The sequence below is a fragment of the Oncorhynchus mykiss genome, chromosome 30 (assembly GCF_057628025.1).
Source record: "Oncorhynchus mykiss isolate SJ-2025 chromosome 30, ASM5762802v1, whole genome shotgun sequence".
Classification (NCBI taxonomy): domain Eukaryota; kingdom Metazoa; phylum Chordata; class Actinopteri; order Salmoniformes; family Salmonidae; genus Oncorhynchus; species Oncorhynchus mykiss.
Window position 1 is genome coordinate 27,415,303 of NC_143051.1, and position 12,429 is coordinate 27,427,731.

Here is a 12,429-nt window from a genome sequence, read left to right on the forward strand (position 1 = left end):
TATGTTAATGAGATGCAAATTTCTCTCATAAATCTGTGTTTTACGAGGAAGCGGCTCCTCTGTGTATACTGTCTGGAGTACCTCTACTGATGGAGCTGCCAGCGTGTGAGTGTGTGTGTGTGTGTGTGTGTGTGTGTGTGTGTGTGTGTGTGTGTGTGTGTGTGTGTGTGTGTGTGTGTGTGTGTGTGGCATGAGTGTGTGGCCACTCACATAGCTTGGATAAGAGACATTAATTACACACACACACACTCACACACACACACACACACACACACACACACACACACACACACACACACACACACACACACACACACACACACACACACACACACACACACACACACACACACACACACACACACACACACACACAGTCTACCTATAGGTGCCCAGCAGCCCATGGCAGGAGATTACAGCTGTCACCTCCTCCTCTTGTTGATATTCCTCATAGAGAATCTGTTTATGTTCCTCACTGTAAATCTGGTTATCAAACAGCCATTCTCTTCCCAAAAACAGAGGCACAAAGAAGCACAAAGCCTGAGACAACAGCGTGAGAGTCCATAGGAACTACATAGGAAAGAAAGTTTGGCTCAGAGAATGACATGTTTGAGGGCTGTTAGTTGTTGCAGTTGATGCCTTGCTATGCATCCTGAATGACAGCAGGACGACACGACAGCAACAACATGGATGCCGTGTATTGTGATGACTTCTTACAGACTGAGAGGTCTGACAGAGGACAAGGAAGCCCAAGTCAACAACTAGATGTAATTTCATCATCCATTTTAAGCTCCACTAGCTTTTGTTTCCATAACACCAACCATGAACCCAGAAGCATACGCCTCCCTTAACATCACCCAGCCCAAGGAATGTACAATAAAGCAACTTCAGGACAGAGACTGAATGCTTCTATATCGTATTGGCTATAGAAGTCTATGACGACAATGCTGGGATGTCAGAGGTTCCATCAGCTCCGCACTCAAAAGCAGAGGAGGAGAAGGGAGAAAGAAGCCTGATGCAGCCTGTTGCAGTGGTGTCCTTCCTTTGATCCTTTCATTGATACTCCTCTGTGTAACTGACCATGACAATCTTGGCCAAATATTGGAGGAATTCTATGAGAGTTATATGTATTGCAATAAGGCATACACTGAGGCTGAGCTTTTACCCACCTCCAACTGGCTTACAGGGAGGTACTGTAGCTATAAGAACACAGTTGTATCCATACAATTAGAATTTGGTGCTAGAATTGCGCCTCTTCATCCTAGAAAACGTCTTGCATAATACAGGCCTCTCACTGCAAAACAAACTCTGAAGCAAACAGCCCAACATGAGCGTTTCAGGACGGATGACTTGTCTGAAAAGTAAGGTGCATGAAGAATCTGGAGCAAGCTGTCAATGATAGATCACAAATCTCCCTGGTAAAGTAATGGAGGTGTGTGAAGCATGCCAAGCTGCGTGTGTGTGTGTGTGTGTGTGTGTGTGTGTGTGTGTGTGTGTGTGTGTGTGTGTGTGTGTGTGTGTGTGTGTGTGTGTGTGTGTGTGTGTGTGTGTGTGTGTGTGTGTGTGTGTGTGTGTGTGTGTGTGCGTGCGTGCGTGCGGGTGTGGAAGCTTGCTGAGTCTGCTGAGGTCAGCACATCCCCATGACAGATCTGTTCCGCAGGTGTTCCAGAGTTGTGCCGTCAGAGAGAATCGATCACAACAATCTAACAGAACGGTGCTGTGTGGTACTGAAGATCATCGATGTCACATATCACCCATGATGACAAACTGACTGACGGAGAAAGACTGCCACAGACACAACGAGACAGAACACATCCTCAATAACTCAGCTGGTTATTGATGCCTTTCCACTGAGGGTGTCTGCCTCAATTTACCTGACACAAACAACAGAGAAGTAGAGAGACAGGGGACTTGGCTGTTACAGAGAGGTAGAGAGAGAGGGAATGGGATTGGGCTGTTTTCAGATAGAGAGGGAGCGAAGGGGAGGGGACTTGTCTTTTACTAGATAGAGAGGGAGAGATAGAAATGTTTGACTGTTAGAGAGAGGGAGAGAATGACTTGGCTGTTACCTTCTCTTTGTCTCTCATTGATCCTTTCCCCAGAATGGACATCTTAGTGAGCGTGTCTTCCTGCAGTCTCTTTAGTGAGTTCCCGCGTGGACCCAGCAGTTTGCCCACAAAGTTAAACTAAAACAGAAACACAAGCAGAGAAGCTCAATGAGTATCTGTGCAGATGAGATAAAGGCAGAAACATTTGTATGTCAATCAAATGGTGGCTCCAACAGTTTGCTTTTGATTCAGTTTAAACAATAATTGTTGACATGAGAACTATCTTCCTAGTAGCAGGTGTGCATCCCAAATGGCACTCTATTCCATATATAGTGCACTACTTTTGACTAGGGCCCATAGGGTCAAATGTAATTCACTATATAGGAAAAATGTTTGTTTTTTACCTTACAAAAAAGATTGCAGTCTTGAAATTGAGGTAAAAGTGCAGTAACTGCAGTCGACTGTGATATTTTGGACGCAGTAATTGCAGAATAACTACAGTATACTGCAGTTTAACTGCAATTATACTGCACTGTAAAAAAAAAAAAGGGGTTATTTTAGATGGAGTTATACTGCACTCTGACTGCATTCTTTCTGCCTTTGACAGCTAACAAACACAATCCAAACTATTATAACAGCATTATGTGAAATGAGAAGGCTCAGCATTTGACAGGTCACGTTCAAATAGTACATAATCTTTTCAACATATCAAGTTTTATACAATACCACAGTTTGCCTTTATATGTCAACGTCATCCATGTTTAAATGCTCTGCAAAAGTCACATAGAGTGCCCTTGCTATTTTCATATGGCTGTTGAATGTTGAGTGACAATGTTAAAGGTCATGCAAAGACCAAAACAGAGAGAGTAGATGGACACAAAAAAAAGAGAGTAGGGAGAGAGAAAAGAGAGAGAAAGAGCAAAGTGAGAGAGAGAGGGAACAGAGAGAATGAAAGCAGAGAGGAAAGAGAGGGGGAGAAAAGAGAGAAAGAGAGCAAAGAAAGAGGAGAGAGAGAGAGAGAGAGAGAGAGAGAGAGAGAGAGAGAGAGAGAGCAAGAGAGCGCAGGGAGAGAGTGCAGGGAGAGAGAGATAAAGCAAGGAGAGAGTGCAGGGAGAGAGAGATAAAGCAGGGAGAGAGGGAGATAGAGGATACAGAGTACAGAGCTCTTCTGCTCACCATCTCTCTCTCCGTTTAACACTGAGTTATACAGCTGTCTCCTACATCTCTATGGGTCATTAATTAGTGGACAGGATGGAAAAAAACTGCCCTATTTAGTTCTACGCCTTACCTATGTCTCCTGCCTGTTATTCTCTCAAAACAGTAACTGTGATTGTCATGGTCATTAACTGTGATTGTTATGGTCATTAACTGTCATTGCCATGGTCATTAACTGTGATTGTTATGGTCATTAACTGTCATTGCCATGGTCATTAACTGTGATTGTCATGGTCATTAACTGTGATTGTCATGGTCATTAACTGTCATTGCCATGGTCATTAACTGTCATTGCCAAGGTCATTAACTGTGATTGTCATGGTCATTAACTGTCATTGCCATGGTCATTAACTGTCATTGCCATGGTCATTAACTGTGATTGCCATGGTCATTAACTGTGATTGTCATGGTCATTAACTGTCATTGCCATGGTCATTAACTGTGATTGTCATGGTCGGTAACTGTCCTTGCCATGGTCATTAACTGTCATTGCCATGGTCATTAACTGTAATTGTCATGGTCATTAACTGTGATTGTCATGGTCATTAACTGTGATTGTCATGGTCATTAACTGTGATTGTCATGGTCATTAACTGTCATTGCCATGGTCATTAACTGTGATTGTCATGGTCATTAACTGTCATTGCCATGGTCATTAACTGCCATTGCCATGGGCAGTAACTGTCCTTGCCATGGTCATGAACTGCCATTGCCATAGTCATTAACTGTCATTGCCATAGTCATTAACTGTCCTTGCCATGGTCAGCAACTGTCCTTGCCTTGGTCAGTAACTGTCCTTGCCATGGTCATTAACTGCCATTGCCATAGTCATTAACTGCCATTGCCATGGTCATTAACTGTCGTTGCCATGGTCATTAACTGTCCTTGCCATGTTCAGTAACAATCCTTGCCTTGGTCAGTAACTGTCATTGCCATGGTCATTAACTGTCCTTGCCATGGTCATTAACTCTCATTACCATGGTCATTAACTGTCATTGCCATGGTCATTAACTCTCATTACCATGGTCATTAACTGTCATTGCCATGGTCATTACTGTCCTTGCAATGGTTATTAACTGTCATTGCCATGGTCATTAACTGTGATTGTCATGGTCATTAACTGTGATTGTCATGGTCATTAACTGTGATTGTCATGGTCATTAACTGTGATTGTCATGGTCATTAACTGTCATTGCCATGGTCATTAACTGTGATTGTCATGGTCATTAACTGTCATTGCCATGGTCATTAACTGCCATTGCCATGGTCAGTAACTGTCCTTGCCATGGTCATGAACTGCCATTGCCATAGTCATTAACTGTAATTGCCATAGTCATTAACTGTCCTTGCCATGGTCAACAAATGTCCTTGCCTTGGTCAGTAACTGTCCTTGCCATGGTCATTAACTGCCATTGCCATAGTCATTAACTGCCATTGCCATGGTCATTAACTGTCCTTGCCATGTTCAGTAACAGTCCTTGCCTTGGTCAGTAACTGTCATTGCCATGGTCATTAACTGTCCTTGCCATGGTCATTAACTCTCATTACCATGGTCATTAACTGTCATTGCCATGGTCATTAACTGTCCTTGCCATGGTCATTAACTCTCATTACCATGGTCATTAACTGTCATTGCCATGGTCATTAACTGTCGTTGCCATGGTCATTAACTGTCCTTGCCATGTTCAGTAACAGTCCTTGCCTTGGTCAGTAACTGTCATTGCCATGGTCATTAACTGTCCTTGCCATGGTCATTAACTCTCATTACCATGGTCATTAACTGTCATTGCCATGGTCATTAACTCTCATTACCATGGTCATTAACTGTCATTGCCATGGTCATTACTGTCCTTGCCATGGTTATTAACTGTCACTGCCATGGTCATTAACTGTCATTGCCATGGTCATTAACTGTGATTGTCATGGTCATTAACTGTGATTGTCATGGTCATTAACTGTGATTGTCATGGTCATTAACTGTGATTGTCATGGTCATTAACTGTCATTGCCATGGTCATTAACTGTGATTGTCATGGTCATTAACTGTCATTGCCATGGTCATTAACTGTGATTGTCATGGTCGGTAACTGTCCTTGCCATGGTCATTAACTGTCATTGCCATGGTCATTAACTGTAATTGTCATGGTCATTAACTGTGATTGTCATGGTCATTAACTGTGATTGTCATGGTCATTAACTGTGATTGTCATGGTCATTAACTGTCATTGCCATGGTCATTAACTGTGATTGTCATGGTCATTAACTGTCATTGCCATGGTCATTAACTGCCATTGCCATGGGCAGTAACTGTCCTTGCCATGGTCATGAACTGCCATTGCCATAGTCATTAACTGTCATTGCCATAGTCATTAACTGTCCTTGCCATGGTCAGCAACTGTCCTTGCCTTGGTCAGTAACTGTCCTTGCCATGGTCATTAACTGCCATTGCCATAGTCATTAACTGCCATTGCCATGGTCATTAACTGTCGTTGCCATGGTCATTAACTGTCCTTGCCATGTTCAGTAACAATCCTTGCCTTGGTCAGTAACTGTCATTGCCATGGTCATTAACTGTCCTTGCCATGGTCATTAACTCTCATTACCATGGTCATTAACTGTCATTGCCATGGTCATTAACTCTCATTACCATGGTCATTAACTGTCATTGCCATGGTCATTACTGTCCTTGCAATGGTTATTAACTGTCATTGCCATGGTCATTAACTGTGATTGTCATGGTCATTAACTGTGATTGTCATGGTCATTAACTGTGATTGTCATGGTCATTAACTGTGATTGTCATGGTCATTAACTGTCATTGCCATGGTCATTAACTGTGATTGTCATGGTCATTAACTGTCATTGCCATGGTCATTAACTGCCATTGCCATGGTCAGTAACTGTCCTTGCCATGGTCATGAACTGCCATTGCCATAGTCATTAACTGTAATTGCCATAGTCATTAACTGTCCTTGCCATGGTCAACAAATGTCCTTGCCTTGGTCAGTAACTGTCCTTGCCATGGTCATTAACTGCCATTGCCATAGTCATTAACTGCCATTGCCATGGTCATTAACTGTCCTTGCCATGTTCAGTAACAGTCCTTGCCTTGGTCAGTAACTGTCATTGCCATGGTCATTAACTGTCCTTGCCATGGTCATTAACTCTCATTACCATGGTCATTAACTGTCATTGCCATGGTCATTAACTGTCCTTGCCATGGTCATTAACTCTCATTACCATGGTCATTAACTGTCATTGCCATGGTCATTAACTGTCGTTGCCATGGTCATTAACTGTCCTTGCCATGTTCAGTAACAGTCCTTGCCTTGGTCAGTAACTGTCATTGCCATGGTCATTAACTGTCCTTGCCATGGTCATTAACTCTCATTACCATGGTCATTAACTGTCATTGCCATGGTCATTAACTCTCATTACCATGGTCATTAACTGTCATTGCCATGGTCATTACTGTCCTTGCCATGGTTATTAACTGTCACTGCCATGGTCATTAACTGTCATTGCCATGGTCATTAACTGTGATTGTCATGGTCATTAACTGTGATTGTCATGGTCATTAACTGTGATTGTCATGGTCATTAACTGTGATTGTCATGGTCATTAACTGTCATTGCCATGGTCATTAACTGTGATTGTCATGGTCATTAACTGTCATTGCCATGGTCATTAACTGCCATTGCCATGGTCAGTAACTGTCCTTGCCATGGTCATGAACTGCCATTGCCATAGTCATTAACTGTCATTGCCATAGTCATTAACTGTCCTTGCCATGGTCAACAAATGTCCTTGCCTTGGTCAGTAACTGTCCTTGCCATGGTCATTAACTGCCATTGCCATAGTCATTAACTGCCATTGCCATGGTCATTAACTGTCGTTGCCATGGTCATTAACTGTCCTTGCCATGTTCAGTAACAGTCCTTGCCTTGGTCAGTAACTGTCATTGCCTTGGTCATTAACTGTCCTTGCCATGGTCATTAACTCTCATTACCATGGTCATTAACTGTCATTGCCATGGTCATTAACTGTCCTTGCCATGGTCATTAACTCTCATTACCATGGTCATTAACTGTCATTGCCATGGTCATTACTGTCCTTGCCATGGTTATTAACTGTCACTGCCATGGTCATTAACTGTCATTGCCATGGTCATTAACTGTATTTGCCATGGTCATTAATTGTCATTGCCATGGTCATTAACTGTCCTTGCCATGGTCATTAACTCTCATTGCCATGGTCATTAACTGTCATTGCCATGGTCATTACTGTCCTTGCCATGGTTATTAACTGTCACTGCCATGGTCATTAACTGTCATTGCCATGGTCTTTAACTGTATTTGCCATGGTCATTAATTGTCATTGCCATGGTCATTAACTGTCCTTGCCATTGTCATTAACTCTCATTGCCATGGCCATTAACTGTCATTGCCATGGTCATTAACTGTCCTTGCCATGGTTATTAACTGTCACTGCCATGGTCATTAACTGTCATTGCCATGGTCATTAACTGTATTTGCCATGGTCATTAATTGTCATTGCCTTGGTCATTAACTATCCTTGCCATGGTCATTAACTGTCATTGCCTTGGTCAGTAACTGTCATTTTCATGGTCAGTGGCAGGCAGTGCACTCAGGTGAACTCAGGCCATATGGCTGTATATTGTCAGTTTCACTACTGTGCTCGTATCCAGGCCTGCATATATGCTAACACCAGTTAAATTCCACTCATTACTTTTGTACACAGGGTGATGTCTACAGATGCTGAGGCTACATAAAAGGTGCCAAAGGTATCTGAAAGTCCATTATGTTGACAAATAGCCAGGTTTACATCCGACTGAGTGTGAACAGGTGGGAAAGTTTGCACCTGTTATATTCAGGGAGGAACACATCCTGTAATGTAAACAATGGGAAAATTACATAGACGTTTCATGTTTTTAGTTTTACGTTTTTTTTCGTTCCGTAAAATTGGTCATTTTATTAAGACAAATAACAGGAGGCATGACAGTCAGTCAGTCAGACAGCATATCACATGCTGTTTTGGTGCTGTGCTATGGGATGCTGTTGGTTTGGTGCTTTTTTAAAGCCTAGTTATTTACAGACAGATCAAAGATATTTGCCTTGGATCTGATCTGTTTAATGCCTCTAAATGTCAGAGATAAACTTAATCTGGACATTAAACACCACCCTGTCTTTATATTTACTCATGCAAACTAAAGCCTCTCTAACCCACATTCCACAGTACAGTACTAGCCTGGTAGAATCAGCCAGATTGCTGTGTTCATCATTCTGTTTTACTAGACATATCAGTCTTTCTTCAATGGGTGTTTGGAATAAGTAAAAACTGGGCTGCATCCCAAATGGCACCCATCTTCCCTTTATAGTGCACTACCTTTGAAAGTAGTGCACTCTAAAGGGAATAGGATGTAATGGGAAGCATCCATTGTCTGACTGGGGCCTGTGGTCATTTACTGCTTTTAATATCTCTAATCCATTTCCCCCAACAACAGCAGTAATCTGAACCCAGTCCAGAACTGCTGCGGCGTGGGTCCCTTACTGTCCCTTAATGGGGACTAGGAGGGGACTGTACTGCCTGGCACCGATAGTGACAGCCCACATGAGAGCTGAACAGTCTCTTCTTAATCATGTGTTGGCAAGAACCACTTTGCTTTGATTATGGTTACACACACACACACACTAGGACCACACTACACTTAGAAAAAAAAGGTGTTATCTAGGATCTGAAAGGGTTCTTCGGCTGTCCCCACAGGAGAACCCTTTGAAGAATCCTTTTTGGTTCCATGTAGAACCCTTTCCATTGAGGGTTCTACATGGAATCCAAAATAGTTCTACATGGAACCAAAAAGGGTTGTCCTATGGAGACAGCTTTAGAACCCCTTTGGAAACCATTTTTAGAAGAGTGTAGAGTAGGCCTACACACCGCTCTCACAGTCGTAGTTCAGGGCTGACAGAGGAGCCGTGGTGCAGAGTGGTCATCCTAACAGCAACAATAACCAAAACCACAGCATTTTCAACCGCACATCTTAGAGTTGGCAGGGGATGGAGAAAGCAGGTGGAGAGATGAAGGGTTCTGTGATGATTAAAAAGTCAGAGGACACCAACCAGTAGGAACGAATCTATGATTAATCACAGCTACCCAGGGGGGTAGGGCGGACCAACATCTAACATCTTTTCATCATTTCCTGAATGCATTACTGTACTGCTAGCCTGCACTGTGCTGGAGAGGAGGAGAGGAGGTGTGTGTGTATGTATGTATGTGTGTATTGCGCTGTGAGACGAGAGGAGAGGTGTGTTCAGAGAAAAGCCAGCATGCAGCGATTCTGCTGAAGACAGCAGGACAGACAGAGCCAACAGCAGAAGAATAAATCACTACTGCCATTGCTGAGGAGCGGAGAGACCCAGACACACAGAGAGACACAGAGGAGAGGAGAGGCACAGAGACACACAGAGACAGACAGGAGAGAGGAGAGACAGACACAAAGAGACAGAGACGCAGAGACACACAGAGACACAGACACAGTGAGACACAGAGGATAGAAGAGACAGACACACAGAGACACATACACACAGAGAGCCACAGATTATAGAAGAGACACAGAGACACACAGAGACACAAACACACAGAGAGACACAGAGGAGAGTAGAAACACAGAGACAGACAGTGGAGAGTAGAGACACAGAAAACAAAGGAGAAGAGAGACACATACACAGAGGCACAGAGGAGAGGCACAGAGGTACACAGAAAAATGTACGAAAGAGGAGAGATAGACACAAAGAGACAGAGACACACACAGAGACACACAGAGACATAGAGACACAGGGGAGAGAGGAGAGATAGAAACACAACCTAAATTGGAAATTAACACCTTTCTAATGGCCTTGGGTGATTACACAAATATTTATGATGGGTGCACGTACAGTGACTTCAGAAAGTATTCATACCCCTTGACTTGTTTCACATTTTGTTGTGTTACGGACAGAATTTCTTTCTCTTTTTTTCTCTTTTTTTTCTTTTTCCTCACCGATCTACACACAATACCCCATAATGACAAATTGAAAACATGTTTTTGTAAATTGTTGCACATTTGTTAACAATGAAACACAGAAATATCTCATTTACATAAGTATTCACACCCGTGTCAGTACTTTGAAGTAGTACTTTAGCAAAGACTACAGCTGTGTCTTTTGGGGTAAGTCTCTAAGAGCTTTGCACGCCTGGATTGTACAATATTTGACCATTTTTCTTTTAAAAATTCTTCAAGCTCTGTCAAGTAGATTGTTGATAATTGCTAGACAGCAATTTTCAGGTCTTGCCCTAAGCCACAAGCCAATTCAAGTCAAAACTGTAGCTAGGCCACTCAGGAAGATCCTAAAAAACAAGCATACCCATAACATGATGCAGCCACCACCATGCTTGAACATTTGAAGAGTGATATTCAGTGATGTGTTGTGTTGGATTTGCCGCAAACATAACACTTATTTGCCACATTTCTTTGCAGTATTACCTTAGTGCCTTGTTGCAAACAGGATGCATGTCTTGGATAATTTTTTATTATACCTTCTTTTCACTCTGTAATTTAGGTTAGTATTGTGGCATAACTACAATGTTGATCCATCCTCCGTTTTCCATCCGGAGGATCCATCCTCCGTCACAACCATTAAACTCTCTAACTGATTTAAAATCACCATTGGCCTCATAGTGAAATCAATGAGAGATTTCCTTCCTCTCCGGCAACTGAGTTAGGAAGGATGTCCGTATCTTTGTAGTGACTGGGTGTATTGATACAGCATCCAAAGCCAAAATAATATCTGCACCATGCTCAAAGGGATATTCAGCATTTGCTTTTTTATTTTTACACATCTCCCAATCGGTGCTCTTCTTTGTGAGGCATTGAAACACCTCCCGGGTCTGTGTGGTTGAAACTGTGCTCGAAATTAATTACTGGATTAAGGGACCTTGCAGATAATTGTATGTGTGGGGTACAGTCATTCAAAAACAATGTTAACCACTATAATTGAACACGGAATGAGTCCATGCAACTTATTATGCAACTTGTTAAGGACATTTGTTGTTCTGAACTTCTTTAGGAATGCCATAACAAAGGTGTTGAATACTTAATGACTCAAGACATTTCAGCATTGATTTTTTATAATTAATTTCTCAAACGTTCTACACACAAAATTCCACTTTGACTTTATGGGGTATTGTGTGTAAATCAGTGACACAAAATCTCAATTTAATCCATTTTAAATTCAGTCTGTAACGCTACAAAATGTGGAAAAAGTCCAGGGGTGTGAAACATGTACGGCCATGGAAAACAGGACAGTATTTCATGGCTGTTGGTGTGGTGTTTCGTTGTTGAGAGATTGATTTATACCAATTACACAGTGAATGAGCAAACAAAGTACACTGAGTGTACAAAACATTAGGAACACCCTAATATTGAGTTTCTCTCAAAACAGCTTCAATTCGTCAGGGTATGGACTCTACAAGGTGTTGAAAGCATTCCACAGGGATGACTCCAATGCTTCCCACAGTCGTGTGAATTTGGCTGGATGAACCCATTCTTGATACACATAGAAACTGTTGAGCGTGAAAAACCCAGCAGCATTGCCGTTCTTGACAGACTATATTCGGTGGGCCTGGTACCTACTACCATACCCCGTTCAAAGGCACTTAAATATTTTGTCTTGCTCATTTACCCTCTGAATGGCACACATACACAATCTATGTCTCAATTATATAAAGACATAGAAGTACTTCTTTAACCTGCCTCCTCCCCTTCATTTACACTGATTAAAGTGGATTTAACAAGACGTCAATAAGGGATCATAGCTTTCACCTGGATTCAGCTGGTCAGTCAAAAGTAGTACACTATATGGAATAGGGTGCCGTTATAGATGCACCCATGGGCTGACTAATGGGCCTCCATACGTTACATCATCTTCCTCCTGAGGCACACTATTCTGTTTATTTACATATTTTTGTTGACTTATTTCTTTATACGTCTCAGAACTGTCTCGAAAGTATTTATTTTTATTTTGAGCTTTGATTGTTTATCATGTACACGATACAAGCAAAGATCTCTTGCAATTTCTTAGAACACTGCAACCAGTCTGCTCTATATACA

General features: G+C 42.2%; 1 protein-coding gene and 1 long non-coding RNA gene across 3 annotated transcripts in view; one reads left to right on the top strand and one right to left on the bottom strand.

Moving 5' to 3' along the window:
- LOC149970246 (uncharacterized) overlaps positions 1-12,429 on the top strand; it is a 246,874-nt gene that overhangs the window by 147,638 nt on the left and 86,807 nt on the right. The gene's annotated exons all lie outside the window — the stretch shown is intronic.
- The window catches only part of LOC110489416 (KH domain-containing, RNA-binding, signal transduction-associated protein 3), a 153,247-nt gene that overhangs the window by 70,331 nt on the left and 70,487 nt on the right, over positions 1-12,429 (bottom strand). For both annotated transcript variants that reach the window (XM_036971446.2, XM_036971447.2), the window contains exon 3: positions 2,070-2,186. In XM_036971446.2, the coding sequence (XP_036827341.1) occupies positions 2,070-2,186 (117 nt within the window). The remainder of the gene's footprint in view (positions 1-2,069; positions 2,187-12,429) is intronic.